This window comes from Sphaerodactylus townsendi, linkage group LG10, assembly GCF_021028975.2.
Source record: "Sphaerodactylus townsendi isolate TG3544 linkage group LG10, MPM_Stown_v2.3, whole genome shotgun sequence".
NCBI lineage: Eukaryota > Metazoa > Chordata > Lepidosauria > Squamata > Sphaerodactylidae > Sphaerodactylus > Sphaerodactylus townsendi.
In genome coordinates this window covers 68,846,839-68,867,749 of record NC_059434.1, presented here as the reverse complement: position 1 = coordinate 68,867,749, position 20,911 = coordinate 68,846,839, and the positions used below count along the sequence as shown (strand labels likewise).

Sequence of the window (20,911 nt, the reverse complement as noted above, 5' to 3'; positions counted from 1 at the left end):
ATTGGAAGGTCTCAGCTAAACTTACCATATGTTGTATTTTCACTTAGGCCCCTTCTGCACATGCAGAATAATGCACTTTCAATGCACTTTCACAATTGTTTGCAAGTGGATTTTGCTGTTCTGCACAGTAAAATCCAGCTGCAGAGTACACTGAAAGTGGATTGAAAGTGTATTATTCTGCATGTGCGAAATGGGCCTTAGTTTGCAGTCCTTGCTTATGCCAAGGTTGTAGTTTTCAGACATACTAACTACTTTTCATTGTCAGGAGATGCTTTAATTGGGTTTGTTAAATACATTGTGGACTGTGTCATTCAAAAAAAGATCCAGTGTGGTAACAATCCACATGCAGGTTTATTATTCTGCCTTCACTGAAGGTGTAAGGTAGCTATAAAGTGGAGCAAAGCATAATAGCGTTCAAGGAAAGCAGTTTGGAGTTATGTGAATAAATCCTCTCTTGCTAGTATGGGTAAGTATATTGCTCTCTAGTGTTCACTGGTTGTCATGATAAATGCAGTTGCCAGCTTCACTTTTTTCTTTCCAGGGAATAATCCTCTAGATAAACTGTAGCTTTGGGATGGAGGCCAACAAATCTCCTGCTGCTAGAAAGCTGTGTGTGAATACAGTTTACATTCGGGCTGGTATCAGGTGTATGAATGCATTTAACTGAGGGAACCTCAGGCCAGGCCTGTGAATGTTTCACTCCTGGTTAAATTCAGATTATTGTAATATGTTGCATTTGGGGTTGTGTACTGGTCCAAGGTATGACAAAAAAAATCAGTTATAAGGTCTACACTGGGCACCAATTAAGTGGTGATTTGGATCTATAATGCCCTAATGGATCTCTTTCCATTTGAACATGCCTTTCACTGAGATCTTTTTTTTCTGAGTCTCTTCTCTGAGTCCTTCTACATACAGAGATGAGACAAATGGTGACCAGGAGTAAGGCCTTCACAACAGTGAATGATGCATCTGGGACAAGTTCCTGTCTGAGATTCACCTGGTGCCTTTGGTATTAATTTTTTAGGTGTTAGGTGAAGACATATTTTGACTGCTCATAAAGTTTATCAACTTCAAGAGGGGGGCTGGAGTTCACTCAGAACTCCAGCTGATCTCCAGACTACAATTCCCCTGAAAGAAATGGCAGATACCATATCATCAATAAGATCCTTCACCTCTCCAAAATCTGCCTTATTCAGGCACTGGCCCGATCCTCCAAAATTTCTCAAACTTGGCAACTCTTTCTACTGGTGTTAGTTTAATTAGATGCATTGTTGCTTAATTTTGTTACAATTATTTCATTTAGTTTGCTGATTCTAACAATTTTGCAGGATAAATAAATGAAATGCAGATCTTTCTGATCAGGAGATCCAACACCTCTGATGAAATGGGCTCTGACTAACAAAACCTAATGTTGGAATAAATTTTGTTAGTCTGGAACTTCTGTTTGATTCTAAATCCAACTTGGATGTTACACAGCTGGCAGAGACATCCCCAAACTTCCTTCCCCTCCCTGAATGAATCCTATCAGGAATACAGAAACTCTTCAAATTTTGATTACGGCCAATCACATTCTTTGTTGCCATCACCATGAATACTCACAGATTAAATAATACTTGTTGAAACAACTCTGCTTTAATGTGCTGCATAAAGACATCCACCTAGGGCAGTGGTGGCGAACCTTTGGCACTCCAGATGTTATGGAATACAATTCCCATCAGCCCCTGTCAGCATTGCCAATTGGCCATGCTGGCAGGGGCTGATGGAAATTGTAGTCCATAATATCTGGAGTGCCAAAGGTTTGCCACCACGGACCTAGGGCGCACATGAGGAAATGGCTCTGTGGCGCCGTCACACATCCTGAATAATGCATTTTCAATTCACTTTCAGTGCACTTTAATTATTTTTTGCAAGTGGATTTTGCCATTTTACATTAAAAATCCAGTTGCAAAGTGCTTTGAAAATGGATTGAAAGTGCAATATTCAGTGTGTGTGAAAGTAGAAGAAGAGTTTGGATTTATATCCCCCTTTCTCTCCTGCAGGAGACTCAAAGGGGCTTACAATCTCCTTGTCCTTCCCCCCTCACAACAAACACCCTGTGAGGTAGGTGGGACTGAGAGAGCTCCGAGAAGCTGTGACTAACCCAAGGTCACCCAGGTGGTGTGTGTGGGAGTGTACAGGCTAATCTGAATTCCCCAGATAAGCCTCCACAGCTCAGGCAGCAGAGCGGGGAATCAAACCCGGTTCCTCCAGATTAGATACACGAGCTCTTAACCTCCTACGCCACTGCTGCTCCTGTAAATGTCCATCTGAGCTTAGAAGAGCCGAACACTGTAGCTGAAGGATGGGGGTATATGTGAGGAAACATATGTCTCTGTGCATATGTGAGGAAACAACAGGTTGAGGCTAGAAGAAATTTGAAGATAGGGTTCCCAGGTGCCCCATTGTGGGGTGGGAGGGTGGGGTGGGGTTGTCAGATCCAGGCTGGGAAATTCTTAGAGATTTGAAGATGAAGCCTGGAGAGGACAGGGGCCTCAGGGGGGTGCAATGCCGTAAAGTCTACCCTCCAAAGCATTAATTTTCTACTGGGGAACTGATCTTTGTAGTCTGGCAATGAGATGTAATTGCAGGAGAATCCCCAGGTCCTGCCTGGAGGCTGGCATCTGTCCTGGGAAACGACCAGACAGGCACAACTGGCAGGTGGCTGAAACACCTTGAAGGTGCAGACTCTCCCTCTCCCTCTCCCTCTCTCTCTCTGATGTGGAGTAGCAAGGACTGCCTCCATCATGTTCTACTTGCACATTTGTAAATAAAGCAAATATTACTAAATACCACAATTTTCTAGTCTGTGTCCTTCAAAACCAGCAGGTTCAGGTGAGCATCGCATGTGGAAATTGTAACTGTTCTCAGAAGAGAACATATATATTCTTGCCCATATATTCCTGCTCAGGTGCTGAGATTGGAAGGGGAGGTCTCCTGGCTGTCCTGCCCTCTTTGGAGGTAAGGGGGCAGCCCAGAGGGTCTTCTCTATAGTGGTCCCTTCACTGTGGAATGACCTCCCTCCAGGTGTTTGCCAGGTACCTACTCCCTTGGCATTGTGGTGCCTGGTGAAGACTGTCCTCTTCACCCAGACATTTGACTAATTCCCCTCGATGGGAGGTGGAGCTTGAGATATCTGTACACCCTCCCTTTTTTGTGGGTGGGTAGGAAAGATTTTAGATTGTGTTGGGTTTCTACGATGGGATCTTATTGTGATGTTACTGTTGGATTTTTTTTACTGTTGTGATTTTACTGTTGTGTGTTTTTTAAGGGTAGGGAGTAAATGTAAATAAATAGAAAACAGAAAAACAACAACAACACTCACACACATATCAAAGACCACAGACAATCAGTGGTGAAGCAGCAGGATCACAGAAGGGTCAGACCCATTGTCCAAACCCGAAGCAAAAGCCAAGGTAGGATATGAAGTCAGCAAGCTGCAGATGAAGAGGCAGTCTATGCTGAGATGATGACGCTGTCCAAACAGCACCAGCCCAGGTCAGCCTTTGGATCAATAAGGAGAAGTGTGTGAATGAAAACTGTGTTCACAAACGGCCGTCTGTCTTTTTTTGTTCCACATGGCTCGGTAAGAAAACAAAACTGCTAACTGGAAGTGGAGGGGGAAGTTACTTCAAGGAAGAGGTACTAATCTGCGTGGAAGGTTTGTGCGGTGTTCGTTCTTTGAGCCACAGTTTGCTGCTCATCCTTGTGGCTTTTGGCTATCAGCCATGTGTCTACTGGCATTCAGAAAGCTGCTTCACCCAGAAGCAGCCGTATTTGTCCTGTTGGCCCTAAAAGAAAAAAAAAATCACAGATCTTCACTGCTTCATTATAATTTTGCATCCCATCCTTTTCCTAAAGTGCTCAAGCAAAAGATTATCTCTTTTTCTTCTCACAATAATCCTGTGAAGTAGACTAGGCATGGAGGTTGCAACTATGGGATTCCCTGAGCATTAAAAAAAATCCATGAAATGGTTTGTTCCTGGTCTTCCAACTAAAGTCCAATTCACACAAACTTTTAAAAAGTCTGAAGTGTGCATTGAAGGGATATGGGGAAAGATCACGGGTATATGATGATCCAGGTAGGCAATTACTTTACTCTATATCCAAAACCTGGTCATTGTTGTTTTTAAACATTTACCACACTACCTCATAAGGGACCAGGAATTTTCGGGTTGCTTTGCTATTGCAAAATCATAAATATCTGGAAGAACAAATGTAATCTGCACAGATATAAATGTTCTCTTTGACAGATTTAAACAGAAGTCCCGTAGCAACCTAACAACATTAACTTTCATGAATTAGAACTCACTTCAGCAGATGTGAGCGATTGGTCCAGCAGGCATATTTATACACACAACAGAAAAACGGGGAGGGAAATGTAACATGGAGAAGCTGGTGAAAAACAATACTTCATCCAAGGGGAAACCAATTAACACAGATTAGGTGTGAGACACTTCCAACTGGAATTAGTCCAAATGCAAAATCTAGTTCTGTCTTTCATTGCAATTCTGTCTTTCATTTCATTCCTCCTCCTGTCCCCTTTCTGTTATGTAAATAGGTCCTGACAGATTTACACTCTTGTGCATCTGAAGAAGTGAGATCCCAAGAGTTTTATGCTGTAACAAAGGTTGTTGGACTTTGTGGCTTGGGACTCCTATTTTATTTTCAGGGAACAGTTACCGTTTTGAGGATCTTTCATACATGTATGCACACCAACAAACACAAGCACGGCAGTAAAACGCTCATAACAGTGCAGTGTAGTGCACGACAGCCAGAGAGGTGGAACAGCTCAGGCAGCTTTCTCCAAAGGGCCTCCCCTTTCTGCTTGCCTGAACTGGCGAGACAAGGGAGGGTACTTTGCTGCAGGCAGGGAGGGACTCACTTTCACTTCCTCCTTCACTTTGAACAGCAGCAACAGCAGCTTGGTGGAGTTTTCTGCAGCTGTCAATAGAAGAAAGCCAAAGCAGAGGATTGCCAGTCTGTTTCCCAGCTCCCATCTTTTCCTCCCCGAAGTGAGTGGTACCCTGAAGAGGAGCAGCAGCAGGTGTTACGGATGGGCATAACCGAGATGGAAGAAAGAGAGAGGATGAGCTACCAGGAGGACCACCACTTGGGGCACGGTGATGTGGAAGAGGAGCTCCAGAGCCTGGGGTAAGAAAAGGAGCTGCGACTGCCAAGTAGGCTGGGAAGAGCTCTGGGGAGGCTTCAAACATCCCTTCCATTGTCCTCCTGCAGATAACAACAGCAGGGACATTCCTGATTATAAGCAATTTTTCCAGTCCCAAGAATTTATTTTCCTGGTGCTAGTTCAAACCCAGCACTAGCTGATAATATTGTGGGATAAGCTGAGGGGAGGTGGAGGTAGATGTCTGTGATGTTTGGAGGAAACCTGTTAGCTGCTCCCCCCTTTTTTAACCCACAGGATTGTGTATGACACTGTTGGAAATGAAGACTCACAGGACCCACAATAGAAAGGGTGGGGGTGGGGGGTAAATTTAACATGTTGACACCTTGTTGCAGGGGAGAAGCTAGACTTTTTGGTATTTGCTGGAGAGGGTAAATTTGCCAGATGGGACCTGGAGACCTCCTGGAATTACAACTGATCTCCAGATGACAGAGATAAGTTCCCTTGGAGAAAGGGGCTGTATTGGAGGGTGGGGGCTATGGCATTATACCCCACTGAGGTCCCTCCCTAAACCCACCCTCCCCACGCTCTATCCTCAAACTACCAGTAATTTCCCAGCCAGGAGTTGGCAACCCTTGGTACACCTCATTCATACAAGCCATTGTGAACTCTGCTGTGCTGGAGTGGTACAGTGGACAGGGCTCAGTTTGTAAAGAAAATATGTTTTAACATCCCACCCCCCTTGCCCAAGAATATTTTTTTTAAGTTTACAAAACAGAATAGACATGGGAGCAGGGGAGAGTATCTTGGCACAAAACTCCTGGAGCCATAACGCTCCTGGTACCATTGATCACTTTTCTCCTTGTGACAAAAAATGGAAGAATGCCAGTTCCCTGTGGCAGGTGCTTTAGATAGGGAACAAGATCATTTCTTCCCCTCCAGCAGCTGGTAGTATTGATTGTTTGCAAAGACTTAATAGCGTCTTCTTGTCATTGGCTGTATTTAAGGCATCTCATTTCCCAGTCTCCTAACCATGGCGTGTTCCCAATGGCTAAACCATGGTCTGGAAATTAAGAATGTGCCACCATAGGTTGTCTCTCTCCACTTTTCCCTTTGGCCTCCCTCTTTCAATATTGCAGATTAACTCCAAAGTCCCTTTGATAGGTTAGCGTCACTATAGTATTTAGTGGCATAAATGACTGTGGTTATCCTGAAACCAGGGTTTGCAAACTCCTTTCTAACCATGACTTCAAACTGTTTGGAAGCAATCCTCATTAGCACTAATTGTAGTCCTGAAGCAGTTTTAATGATATACTGTGGTTACAGCAAACCATAGAAAGGGAAGGGAGGATTTGATCACAAGAGGAGATTAAGAAGGGAAAGAATGAAATATTTAAGGATGCCTAAAGCAAATTCCGCATCTCTAGGTCATGGTTTGGAGATCTGTGAAGCTACATTTGAATTAATGTAATTCTCTTGTATTACATTTTCTGTAATTCTCTATAGATTCATCTCTGTAGCCCTTCCTGTGATTTTTTGTGGCTCTTAATACTTGCCTGGCTTCTGCTGTTTCCAAAGATCCTTAGCGCTAATCTGCAAATTGTAGGCACCAGTACCCCCAAAGGTGCAATTGGAGGAAGTAGGGTTGCCAGGACAAGGCTGGAAGAATGGGGGCCTCATTGGCGGTGTAGTGATGTTCCTGGCATTATGCTGACTTCCTGTGTGATTGAGAATGACATCAGTGTGCCCCTGGTGATGCTGTAGCAGTTGATCAGAACTAATTGCTAGAGCATCGCTGACATGCTGACATCACTTCCATTTGCATAGGAAGGCCAGTGTGCTGGGACATTGGAAATCACTTGCATCTCCCATTACATCATCATTTTTCTCCCATTGCCCAAGTGAGCTGTAGTCGGAAGGACCTTCTGGGGGCAGGAGATCCCATACCCTCAGTGGGAAAATGATAAGCCTAGATGGAAAGGAGTTCATCTTCATCAGCACTATTTGTTTTATATGGATTCTACCATGTGTTCAGAACCTGGAGTAAACCACATCTGCTGAAGGTGGAAAATCTGCCTGGACTATGGAACGGTGCCTTAAGGGCTACATTAAAAAGTGGTAAACCTGGCCTGAATTTCAGACGTCAAGTAGAGGCTCAGATGTTTTAATGCTCCTCCATTCAAAAAAAGTATTCCCTCCATATCAAAAACTAGAATGATGAACCAGACCAGTGTCTCACTAAGACCTTGGACATCCAGGTTTGAATGCCCACTCCGAAATGGAAGATTGCTGGGTGACCTTGGGCCAGTCACCCGTCCCCCACTCAGCCTAATCTACTTGATGCGGTTGTGACAATAAAACAGGATAGGGGAGAAGTGTGTAGTAAGTCACTTTGGGTTCCTAAAATTGAGGGGGAAAAGAAGGCAATTAGATCATATGGTTGAGGCAGCAACAGTTAAGCAGATCAGCTGACCTTCCTGGCTGCCTGCCTTTCCTTTCTTTCCCTTCTCTATCCTACCTTCCCCCTATTTTTCTTTCCTCCCTATCTCAACTCTTTGGGGTTTTTCTTTGTTGCTCTGAGTGGTGGTTTGCCATTATTTACCATCCCTGCAAACCAGCTCACCACTGAGATTACTATTATATAGTAAGTCTGAAATCTTAATGCCATCTGTTGAAGTGAAATTAGGATTTGTGGTTTTAAATTGTATGTTTTATTTTGTATATTATATATTTGTAATGTATGTTGTTGGAAGCTGCCCTGAGCCAGGCATAGCATGGGGAGGGTGGGGTATAAATTGAACAAAATCAAATCAGCCAATCAATCAATCTGATTCAATCATGTGTATCCTTTATGCCAAAACAAAGGAAATAAAAGACTGTAACTCAGGCAAGCCTACTATTCAGCAGTTTTGCTTTGTTTTTAAATCACAGTTTTGGTTTTGGTTGGCCAGAAAGCTATTCAAAGCAAAATTATTTCTGTGTTGGTACTTTTGTTAGGGACTTTCCACATAGAAATCTACCTAATGATCTTCCACTGTGTCTTCAGTTGTATAAACTGATGGGTGTAGCATTTGAAAATGCTGAACAATTTTTACTGTCTGCATGACCACCTAGTGACAACCATGCATGACATTTAGCAGAAACTACCCTTCATATGCAGACCTTGTTCAATTTCCTGAGAAGAAAAACTGGCACACAGATGTTATGAAAGTGCTGTTATGAAAGAAGTTGGGGGGAGAGACAGAGACGGAGGCTGCAACTTTAACAGAATTGCATTAAGAGTAAAGAAAGAATTAGAATATGATGTGAGGAAGATTTAAATATGAGCTGAGAGAGTATTTGCTACAATAACTATGATTCTGTATGAAAAGCCAAGGAGGTGAATGTAGTGACTCTTCATTTTTAAAGAGATGGCAGTTCATGTATGCAATCAAATGACAGTGATGTAATTGTATAGCACTGATGTTTGGTTGTGAAGTTATTTCAGTCATACATATTGTTTTTGCTTACCAGAAAACACCAGATAGTTCTGACTTCCAACCATGTCTCCTAAAAGGCAGTTCAATTAATACCGTCCATGTTTGGTGTTTATGCTCTCCAGTAACTGGCCAAAATTTTATAAAACTTTATATTTTTAAGAAACTGCTGGCATAGCCACATAGACAATGAACTGAGGTGACTGATTTTTCAAAATAACATCTTCCTCAGACAGTGTGCTAGTATAGGAAATGAGGAAAGTTTTAGAAACTTATTAGAAATCTCAATGACATAATCATCTTGGACTCAATGACTTTCTTGTGAAGCAGTAAGAACCCTCCAATTACAAAATAGCATGACTAACAATTGACTCACACAACGGCTTTTGATCGAAATTTTCAGTTTGAAATATATATTTGTCTATTGGACTGAAAATAGTATTGGCAATGTTTGTTTGTTGCTTGTTTGTTGTTGTAATTTGTTGTTCACTGCCCAGAGCCCTTCGGGGGAGGTTTGTTGTTTGTTTGTTGTTGTAATTTGTTGTTCACCGCCCAGAGCCCTTTGGGGGAGGGGCAGTATATAAAATTAATAATAAATAAATATAAATAAAGGTGTTATAATTATCTTTGAAACCTCTTCTTCGCTGTAACAAGTTTCTGTGAAGTAGCAAAATTCTCCAACAATTTCAAAAATTGTATGAATGAGGGCTTAATTTTCTTTCCATGGTAATCCCCCCCCCCCCTAGTGGAAAGGAAAAGGCAGAAAGGTCATTGACCACAGGCCAAGAGTCGGCAGTACTACTTTGCTCATAATGGAAAACTCAGATGATACCTTTTCCACCACAACATTCATTCTTTTTATTTATAAAATGTTTAAACTCTTTCATTATAAAATAGGTTCAAAGTAATTTCCAAACGGAAATAAGCTAAAAACATGCAACACATCATTCGAGACAAACCCAAACCTAAATTAGCAGCGTAAAATAAAAAAACAGAACAGAACAAGCAAAGCCATCGCATTCAATGTCTAATACAGAGAACTTAAAAGCTTGAGCAAACAAAACAAAACAAAAATAGCCATACAGAGAAACTGTTTGACAAGAGTTCACCAGAGATTGAAATTCAAAGTTATGGGGCCACTCCAGAAAAGGCCCTCATAATTGTAGATTTTATCTCACAAAAACCACTACATGAGCAAGGCATCATTATGGCTTTCTTACTGTGTCATTCTTATGATATAGTGCTCATAGTGAACAAGATCTGGGCTACTCCCCCCTTCCATATCTATGACCTTCTGTTTTGTGAAACTTTTTAACTTTTAAGAAAGTTCTTGAGGTGGTGTACAAGATTTCCCTAAAGCCTGAACTATGGGAATCTTCATGACACACCTGTAATAAACAAAGATTATGAACATAGAAAAAGGCTGTAGTAATTGAGCCAATCCCTTCAAGAGATTTGCATTGGACCTCAATTTGTAGTTTCTGTTTGTGCTGCTTCAAGGGCTTCTAATGCTAGAAGGAAAAAGGGGTTGTCGCTGTTTGACCAGCAGTAACAATGATTAGGGGTGGGTGGCAGAAATGTGGCAGACGGTGCTCCCTGTTTCCCCCATTTGCATTGGCAAGATATCAATGGAAATCTTTCAGCACTGGGATGACAAGATCCCTGTTCAATCCCTCTGACAGCAGCCTGGCTGCAACATTTTGGACTAATTGAAGTTTGTGGACGTCATTACCACGATATCTTGCCAAAAGAGACCTGCAGGTTTTCTGGTATTTTCAGGGATCAAGTCCTCTGGAGAAAATGGGGTAAACTGAATGACATTATACCACACTGAGGTCCCTCCTTTCCCTAACCTCTACCTTCAAATCTCTAGGAGTTTTCCACCCTTGAGCTGAGTACCCTACTTCAGATTAGAATATTGTCTTGTCTGCCAACCACTGACAATTTACTATCTGAAAACTTCGAACAGTGGCGTACAATGATTCTGCTGCATGGCTAAGAGGAGTGGCTTCCTAGAGCATTTTGTACAGTTCTGCATGTACTTTTCTTAGAAACTTGTGACTGCCTAAATCTTTATTGTGCTGTCCTGATCAACTTGTACCTTTTAAAATCATTTTAAGAATTCAAATATATGTTAGGAACTGATATGCAGCCATTAGAGAGGGGGGGAGGGAGAGAAGTGCAACCCCTTATCCTCCCTTGATTGGGCTGTGCTTGTTTGGCAGTGACCATAGCTTGTCTCTGTCAGGCCAAGAGTAATTAAAAACTCTGCTGTTGAACACATTTCATGGCCGATTTGTACTGGGAAGAATGCTGACCTTTGAAAGGAGGCTTGGGAGAACTGGTCAGGTCTGGCCCTGTTTCCTTTTAGGATGCTACATTTTATTTTGGATAACATGTTTGTTTAATGTGTACATAGTTTCAGAGAAAGCTGTTCGTATTTGTTGCCTGTGTGGCTTGCAGTTTGCACCCATCTCTGAATCAGTTGGATATAATTAAATGAATAAACCAAACAGAAAAAAGTAGGTAATCCTACATATATGTTTACTTGGAAATAAGTCCCCTTGATTACAGTATGGATTAATTCTTAAGCATACACAGACTTGAATACCCACTCGCCCAGGATGGTCAAGGACACTGAACTATCAGTAGTGGAAGCAAACTAAATTTTACTTTGATTGAAGTGGAGATGACTGCCAATTCCCCCTCCCCTCTCCCCCCAATTTCCCCCTTGTTCCATTCCTGAGGATCACCTGTCCCCCAGAAGTAGCATTTTGGGGAGATCAATAGGCGGCAGCAAGATAGGAGAGATGCAGGAAAATTTATTTTGGATCCAATCCTCATTTTCCCTCTGAAAAAATCTTCTTCCAACGTTTCTCTGCAGTCTGACGTTTCTGAAGGAATTGACCATACACTTCATAGTCAAAAGAGCTAGAAATTTACCTTTAAAATAAAAATTGAGATTCTCAGATATATCCTACATCTACTTCCTGAGGGGTTTTTTTGGGGAGGGGGGGGGTTCCCACAGATTTGTAAAATATTCAGAACCATAGATGTGAGATACCTCATTGTGCTAAAGAAATGTACAACGGTGTTCTTTAGAGCAGATAGACTTATTCTACATCTATGGATTTTCGATAACGAAGGAATCATTTTTGCCCTATAGCTTACTATGACCAATCTTGCACTTAACTAATTTTGAACTTTACTATCTTGTTAGATGGTATCATGACAGTCTTACTCGGCATGCAGCGGAGGCTCTTCTTCTTTCCAATGGGAGCGACGGGAGTTACCTCTTACGGAAGAGCAATGCGAAGACCAATCTGTTTTCTCTCTCAGTAAGGTAAAATGGGTTGAGGTGGAATCCAGGGGTCAGCTGTGTTAATCAAGGCAGCAAAGAGTCTTGTGACCCATGAAAGATAAACAGAGGAATAAGCTTTTGATCAGAGCAAGCGTGCTCTAGTCCTCGAAAGTTTGTGTTGCAATTCCCCTTCGCCATCCACACATTTGCCGGCTCCAAAGCCAAGGCAGATAAAAGGGGGGGGGGCCGCGAGTCTGTCAAGCAACCATAAGCACTTCCTAAGCCAATGCAAACATTTGTTGCTCCCAGCGTCTGTTGACTGGTGGGACAGGCCAGAGCAGTGAGGCGGGAGAAAGGCTCCAGTTCTGCTCCAGGTGCATTTTCACAGCACGAGGTCACACAGGGATATTCGAAAAGAACCAATTTTGCGATTTTTGAAAGTTGAGGAACAAAGGCAATATTGTAGGGCGATGCCGGGGCCACACCGGGGCAGACCCGCTGCAGCTCTGGGAGCCATGTGAAATTCTCGACTGCACAAGGACATTTCCTGTGCTCACACCATTAAAGTTTTGCCGTGCAAAAACAGCCTTAGATGATATATTTTGTATGTGGATTTCCCCACAGATTACAATCATATAATATGGCCAAAACGAACTACTTATAAATTCCATTGATTTCCGGGTGCTTGACACATGCTTATTTTTAAACCAGTGGAGCATAAAAGCAGGTAGAAGTTTCAATTTGGCTGAACTGTATTTAAAAAAAAGTTGTTCCTTGTTATTGAGTTGAACAGGATTCACTATTTAATATCAGTTGTGACCTTCAGAATGACATGTAAATTTGCTGAGTTATTTTTGGCAACACTATGCAAATCAACAGCACCCCTTTGACCCATGATATATTTCTGATTTGGGCCACAAAGCTGAACAAAGCTATCCATATAGCTATTGCCCTGTGTAAGAGCAACGGAAGGTCAAAGTGGGCTTGGTAGTGAAGTCTGTTGATGATTGACAAATGACACTGAGGGTGATAGAGAGGAGCCTCCTATGATGCAGAGAAATAGACAGCAAAAAGGTATATGGCCTCCATTCCAGAGGATTCCATTTAGTTCAGGCCAGAACACCCAGTATCAGAATGAAGCCAGATTTCATGCTATCCCTCAGGTATAATCTTTCTCCATAGACCTGAATGATATCCTTCTGTTTATATAAGTTGAAGTTAAAGATGTACAGATGAATAGGAGCAATCTACTCATAAAGAAGTCGACTTTGGATTTATACCCTGCCTTTCTCTCTTGCAAGGAGACTCAAAGGGGCTTACAAACTCCTTTCCCTTCCTCTCCCCACATCAGACACCTTGTGAAGTAGTTGAGACTGAGAGAGTCTGGATGCATTGTGACTAGCCCAAATCCAGTCAGTAGGAATGTCAGAGTAGGGAAACAAATTTGTTCACCAGATTAGACTCCACTGCTCATGTGGAGGAGTGAAGAATCAAACCTAGTTCTCCAGATTAGAGTCCACCTGCTCTTAACCACTATACCATGCTGACTTTCAGATCATCTGATTGCAGCTTCTAAGAGCAGGGAATTGGTGAGGCGCAGTGGCGTAGTGCCAGCGGGAAAGGGGGTGGGCATGACTGTGTGTGGGCGTTTAGGGGGTGTTCCAGGATGGGGTGGGGGCATGGGGTGTGGCAGGGGCAAGGGGCGTACACATGCTCCAGGTGCAGTTCCCCCTCGCTCCGCCCCTAGTGGAGCATTGCAGAATCAGCTGCCATCCTGAGATAAATCACATCTATTATTTTATATTTCAGTATTTTATCCTTTTTTCTAGAGCAAAAGATTCTGTCAAACATTTTCAAGTGGCGTACACTGGATCTTCGTTCAAATTTGGTTTTAATGACTTTTCAAGCTTGAACGAGTTGATTAAGCATTTTGCCAATCAACCCTTAATTGGCAGTGAGACAGGTAAATTACATGTTTTAATACTTGTACCAAATTATCTTCTTGCACAGATAATCTTCTTGTTTGTTAGTCCTATCCTCTCCCTTCTCTTCAGCTGTGACTGTCCCAGAACCTACCTGCTATAATTCTTCATATTTTATTATATATCAGGTTATCCCTGGAGTTCACTCAGTATTCCACTCTTGCTCTCTGTTGCACAAATGAGATATTTATCATATAACTAATAAATATTCTAGAAATATAGAAATTACAGCCATATTTGATTCAAATCATGAATCAGTGACTGAGAGAAAAAGATGTCATCGATTTATCGTATCATTAATTTGATTTTTTAAATGGATCAAGTATTTGTGCTTCAAAAAGTGTGTTCTTCTACCTTTATGTTTAATAAAAGTACTGTTCTTAATCTAGTAATAAGCCTGCTCAACTATTAGGGGTGGATCCAACCAGCTGTTTAATTTAGTCCCGCCCAGTTCCCCTCCTTATTACAGCCCCTGTCCTATATGTCCATCTTTGAAGATGGAGTCATATAGAGACAGGCCTCTGCTGCAGATGTCAACATTCAGGAAGTTTTTTGTTGGAAGAAGACAGCTTTTCAAGAAACCCAGCTCCAAGCTACAGCTTATAAAGATCAAAATCAGTGCCATACCACATGACTCAAAATGTAATGGCTGCAGGCATTCAAAGCATTTCTTTAAAAATGAATCTGTCAGAAGATATAAGCATGACTTTCTGCATAAAGTATAGCTGTATTCTTCATGGAGGATGAGAAATGGAGGGTGAAGAAAAAGCCCTTTGAAAACAGTGTGTCTTACCTCACTTCCAGAGAACCCTGGCCTCCTTAATACACACTGACAAATTACACTTCTTTGCTAGACCTGTGCAATCCTATGAACATTCTCCTTTGAATAAAATGGGATTTACTTCTGTGTAGACCTGTTTAGTATTGTGCCTTATGTTAAGGTACTGTCTAAGCTCTGGTATCCTTGGCTTTTGTGTCTGAAAATGCAGAATTTATTAAGCAGTATACCACAATGATGGAGGGGGGAGCGGTCGTCGCCCCTGCAGCTCTACAGCACTGTTTGGAGGCGGTCGCTGGTTGATTGCAGCAGAGCAGGTTAAAACTGAATCCATCGAAGATGGAGATTCTCTGGCTTGGCCGTGAGGGGGTGGTTGGGAACTTCCAGCTGCCGGTGTGGGAGGGGGTCACATTGGCGCCGACTTCCTCTGTTCGCAGCCTGGGGGTCCACCTGGATTCGTCTCTTTCAATGGAGACCCAGGTGGCCCTTACAACCTGGGCTGCTTTTTTTCCATCTTCGTCAGGCCCGGCGGTTGGCTCCCTTCCTCTCCCAAGCAGACCTAGCCACTGTTATCCATGCAACGGTCACCTCCAGATTAGACTATTGTAACTCGCACTACGCGGGCCTTTCCTTGCGGTAGATTCGGAAGTTAAACTGATCCAAAATGCAGCGGACCGTCTGCTTACAGGGGGCACCTTTCAAGAGCATATCCAGCCTCTGCTGTGCCGGCTGCATTGGCTCCCAGTTGAATCATCTCCAAGGTGTGGGTGTTGACCTTTAAGGCCTTGCGCGGCCTGGGACCCTCGTACCTCCTGGACCGTATTACCCCATATGTCCCTACTCGGCTTCTACACTCAACAGAGGCCAATTTGCTGGTGGTCCCCAGCCCCTCAATGATGCGGTTGGCCTCCACGCGAGCCAGGGCCTTTACGGCTCTGGCCCCGACCTGGTGGAACACTCTTCCTCCAGCTGTCCGGGCCCTGCAGGATTTGGGTGAATTCCGCAGGGCCTGTAAGACTGAGTTGTTCCACCCGGCCTTTGGAGTGGCCAGCCGCTGAGTGGTGCCCCCCTTCTGCTCCTGCTCTTTTTACATCGGGGTCCCTCTTTATTGATGGGGAGGTTTTAAATTTGGTTTCTGCTGGGCGCCATTACTTTAATCTACTGTATTACTGCTGTTTTTAAAGGGTTTTAGTTGTTTACTGAATGGATAGTGCTTATGCTACTATAATTTCCTTGTTAAATTTTCTGTTGTACACCGCCCAGAGCCCTCTGGGGATAGAGCAGTATAGAAAACTAAACAATGAATGAATGAATGAATGAATGAATGAATGAATGAATGAATGAATAAATAAATAAATAAATGGTTAGTGTAATGTTTACTAGCATTAATCCATATGACCTTTTGGAAGAAAGGATTAATGGTTCCTTCTTCCACTAAAGTGTTTGAGTTTGACTATATTATCTCAGACTTTTAAAGGCTAAGAGCTACGGTTCTGATTTAAAAAAAAATGTCTGTCTGGTGTCCAGGTCAGAATTGCTTTAATCTCTTTGAAGTGTCATATCTATTTCCTGACATGACTGTCAAAGCAGCATTGATGTGGCCCCAATTGACTCACCACACTGAAACTCGAGCTCCGTTGTTAAACAGTACTGAAATAGGTTTGTTATTTAACACAAGAGGGGCCCCACATCTTTTTGATAGACAGCTATTCCCTAGAATGGGACCGGAAGAAGAAGGAAGGATCCAATTATCAACCAATTGCATAACAAATAAGCCACATGACTCTGAAGTTTAAGAGTGCTCAAATACCTGCTTATCTGAGAGGGGGCAGATTGTCAAAAGCCACGACCACTCTTGATTCATACTTGGATACTTCTGCCTCTGAGGCACTGGATAAGACGGCAGCCAAATCCCTACATGTCCACTCTGATCACAAGCTGCCTTTGCCCCCAGTCCTGTTTTCTAGAGATGGCTCTGGCATTGTGGAAGACCTCTGACAGGAACCATTTGAGTGTTGTCTTGCCTGGTGCGGGACTGGATGGGGCATACAAATCAGTGGAGTGCCTTAACATGCCACAACTCCATCCATGCTGTGCTATTAAATCCTAGCCCTGTTTCTGCATCTCCATATTCACAAGGCCCCGAGTGCCAGAATGCGATTTGCAAAAACCAGTTTTTCTGTAGTTAAAATATATTACTTTCCCTTTCAAGGTTTCCAACATTGATAAATAAAAAAAATAAAATCGCCAACAAACATGGGCTTGGATCCAAAACAGTGTTTCCACAGATTGAAGGATTTCTGTCTGTGGAGTGTGACTCTTTCCTCCCACAGCACCCTCCAATGCCACCTGAACTGTTTTGCTTGGAATAGCACTTTGAGAGGCTGCATTCCTGGCTACAGAGAAACAGAGAGGCAAGACAGTCCCGCTCCATGGATAGAAATCCTGCAGTCAGTGGAAATGCTCTGCTGGATCCTTCCCAAAATGCTGAACGATTTAAGCTATGGCATATTCCATAGGAAATGCTGCTCAGGCACCATTGAAAGTATACGGCCTTGGCCTTGGTTTTCATTTCCTTGAGAAATGCATGCAAGATGTTACTTATAGGATGCATCCTAAGCAGCCAGTTCACACAGTTTACATACAGTTAAATATTCATTATGTTTTAATCTTTTGAGGAATCTTGCACGTTATTGTGGGTCCCTCGCCATCTGTTTCAGCTATTAACACTTTCTGACCTGGTGCTATATGATATCAGCAAACAGGATCTCTCATGCTGAATGATAGATTTGCTCAGAGGCTTTCCAACTCCCTAATGTGATTCTGCCTGCTTTGTAAAACTCCTTTCATGTACCTAAAATGGACAGTACAGGAGGCTACGAAATAGGTGTGAAACTTCAGAATGCCAATGAACTCGTGCCCTCCCATGTTGCTCAGAGAGTTGGCAGAGATGGTTGCCCATTTCATACCCAAGGAGCCAGAATAGCCCAAATCTGAGGGAAAGCTGCCTGAAAGCTGAATATCCTGACTTTGTCCCATTAGAATTCCTTCAAAAAGTTTATTGACTTGTGGAAGGTGAAGCTGGTGATGCAACAGCTTCTTGTCAGCATCTTCATTTGATTATAAATATAATAGCCATTATTTTGCTGATGCAAAGAGGCCATAAATGAAGAAACTGGTGAAGCAGATCCTTTTGTAATCTCTCTGTCTAAAAGAAGTATAAACTTCCAGATCATTTTTTTACTACCCCTCCCCCACTTTTCTCTGACCAAATACTTTTTTTCTTTCAGACGAAGAAAGAAAGAATGGCCCTTTCTGCATGGGCCATTAACAGCGCCCTGGGGACGGCAAAAACGCCGTCCCCAGAGAGCTGTTCGCATGGGGGGGGGAGGGGGTTTGCAGCTGCTGCGCAGCCACGCCGCCCTCGCGCCTCCCGAGTGGCGTGAAGCTGCCGTTTTCCGACCTCGCTTCCCCAGCAAGGTTTTCGGAAAACGGCGGCTTCGAGCTGCTGCCATGCGAACAGCAGCGGCTCGAAGGCGCCCTCCCTCCCCCCTTTCCACTGTTCACCTACCGTTTCTGTGGCCGTCCGGCGCGTTGCCGAGACCTGGGGACATGCCCCCTGCCCTGCGACACCGGAGCAGTCGCGCAGGGCAGGGGGGCGTATCCCCAGGCCTCGGCGACGTGCCGGACGGCCACAGAAATGGCAGGTCGACCGAGCGACGGCGCTCCATGGCCGATCCAACCCCAATCGTGTACGCCGACCCAACCCCAATCGTGGCCGTGCGGAAACAGCCATAGTTTCTGGGAGATTTTTTAAAAGCAGTTGTCATGTTTTCTTGTAGAGCCCCCTCAGGGGTGGTTATAAACAAGAAGACGCTGCTCAGAATGTCTCACTGGCCCTTTCCCCACTTCACAAGTGAAAGTGGAGGGGATCCCTGCTCCGTGCTTGGTGTGCGGTTTCAAAAAGATGTACTTCTGACCAGGATCCGAAATGACGCCTGCTGAGGGGTGGGAGGAGTGGCAGAATCAGGGTGACTGCGTTGTTGCTGTGTTGTCACTGCTGGTGTAGTGGGGAGTGCTGCAGGACTCCAGGGTATTTGCCGTGAGGAGCGCGCATCTAATGGTGGGTGGGGAATTGACCACTATTCACCCTTTCTGTTTGTATCGGACACATAGATGATCATTTTAGTAAGATGTTCTCATCAACCCATCTTGGGGATCTCAAGGGTTCTTATGAGCTCTTTAGCCTCTTAACCACAGCCTGCAAGATGCTGTCACTGAGGTTATATTCAATACAAAATTTGGCATTACGTTTAAGTCATAGTGAATTGGAACCATCCAGCTTTTCCACTGTTGAAAAAGGGAAGGGGTGTCTTTTTTGACCACCAAAAACACTAAGTTGGGGACTGTGAGCAAAAGGCAGATGAAATGGAGGCTGAAATAAAGATGGAAATTGGAAGAAATTGAGTAAAAAGGCTGCCTGGATGGAACCCTTCATTCTTTATGAAATGCAAGTTTTCTTTACACAGTAGTGAAGTACTGTGAACCCCAACATGGTGTCTGTGGGCACCTTTCCTGCTACCTGCCAAGGTTGCATTTTAGAAAGCGGACAGAATTGGTGAGGCTGTTGACTGTGCAGACCATTGACTGTGCAGACTTTTCAAAAGATTGCTTTGCAGCAACTGATACCACAATACAAGAATCTTCATGACTGAACATAAGCTGTGGCAGCCCTTTTGTGGCTGGTTTCTCATGTGGCAGCCATTTTGTATCAACCATTTTGTGGCTGGTCTCATCATACTTTGTCAGAATTCCAAAGTATCCAGGAGCTGAAAAAGGTTGTGGATCTCCTGTATAGTATTTTGCCTCTGCCTGGCCCATGCTAAGTAGTACAGAATCTGGAGATTAATGTGTGTCAAGTGCTGCCAAGTCACTTCCGATTCATGGTGACCCAATGAATCAGTGATGTCCAAAACATCCTATAATTAACAACCATGCTCAAATCTTACAAACTGAGGCCCAGGGCTTCCTTTAGAGAGCAAGTACATCTCATGTTACATCTGACCTTTTCCCCTGCTGCCTTCACCTTTTCCTAGTATTATTGTCTTTTCTAGTGAGTCTTGTCTTTACATAATGTGGCCAAAGTGCAATAACCTCAGTTTGCTCAATAGTTCCACCATATTTCCAAAGGTCTGAACTGGGAATAAAAATCTGAAAGTTGGGATCTTTGTTTCTCTCTGTTCAGGTACTCTGATTGTACTGAAACATCCATATCCTAAGAAAGTGGAAGAACCTTCTATTTATGAATCTGTGCGGGTTCATACAGCAATGCAGACAGGAAAAACAGAAATTGATCTTGTCCCCAACGCACCATCGGTGAGTCAGTGTTCTGTTACTGGGCTGAATGGAACACTAGATGTACCAGTCAAGGCTATTTGTACCTTGCTGTGGGAAATATGATGTACTTCACAATCATTCCATTGGTGAAAGTGGATCTTTCACATCTCCTCCTTCTCCCAACAGCCTCCTTTGATCCTCAGCCCCTCAAAGGCATTGCAGGGGAGGTTCAAGGTAATGAAACCCAGATGAATCAGGGGCTACATATCAGCCTCAGTCAGTAAGCCACCTACAATACGCAGCAGGAGCGTATTGCCCAGGGAGACATATAGGGTCAAATGTCCCTGGGGTGTGGACATTTAATCACATGGGGGCAGAAAATCACCCACACCCCTCCTCCTTCTTCCCGGGCCCATACACTGATTTCAAGACCTGGTGCAAAAAAAGTTTGGTCGTGGTGGGGGAGGGTGGCCGCCCATATGGGAGTGGGGTGGAAAACTCAGATTTTGCACCAAGCTACATTTTCCCTAGATACGACTTTGCATGGCAGTAACACTTCCCTACCTTCTAGAGTTCTTGTTAGCATTGTTCAGGCAATATATGTGAAATGCTCTGAGCACTCGCACATTCTTTGTGTGTACTAAGTATAGTCTTTTTAAAGCTTAACTACTTTGATATTTTTTGTAGAACAAGCACTGCCTTTGTTTGTGATTGGGACTTCAAAATAGCCCCTTTGTTACTCTTTGTTATTAATGGCCAGTGGCTCTTTTGGAATGGAAAAAGAGTTGTGGGAGGGGCAGGGGAAACAAGAGCACCTTGTCCTACCTCACAGTATTTTAAAATAGTTCTGGCATCCTTGGGTTCAAGCCAGAC

The 20,911-nt window shown here is 43.5% G+C and overlaps 1 protein-coding gene across 1 annotated transcript in view; it reads left to right on the top strand.

The window, feature by feature from the left end:
• The first annotated feature begins 4,893 nt into the window (after nt 1-4,893).
• Nucleotides 4,894-20,911, top strand: part of DAPP1 (dual adaptor of phosphotyrosine and 3-phosphoinositides 1) — a 31,279-nt gene continuing 15,261 nt past the window's right edge. Inside the window, exons 1-4 of the mRNA XM_048508799.1 lie at nt 4,894-5,190; nt 11,861-11,983; nt 13,771-13,904; nt 19,947-20,077. Of these exons, the coding sequence (XP_048364756.1) occupies nt 5,093-5,190; nt 11,861-11,983; nt 13,771-13,904; nt 19,947-20,077 (486 nt within the window). The 5' untranslated portion in view covers nt 4,894-5,092. The remainder of the gene's footprint in view (nt 5,191-11,860; nt 11,984-13,770; nt 13,905-19,946; nt 20,078-20,911) is intronic.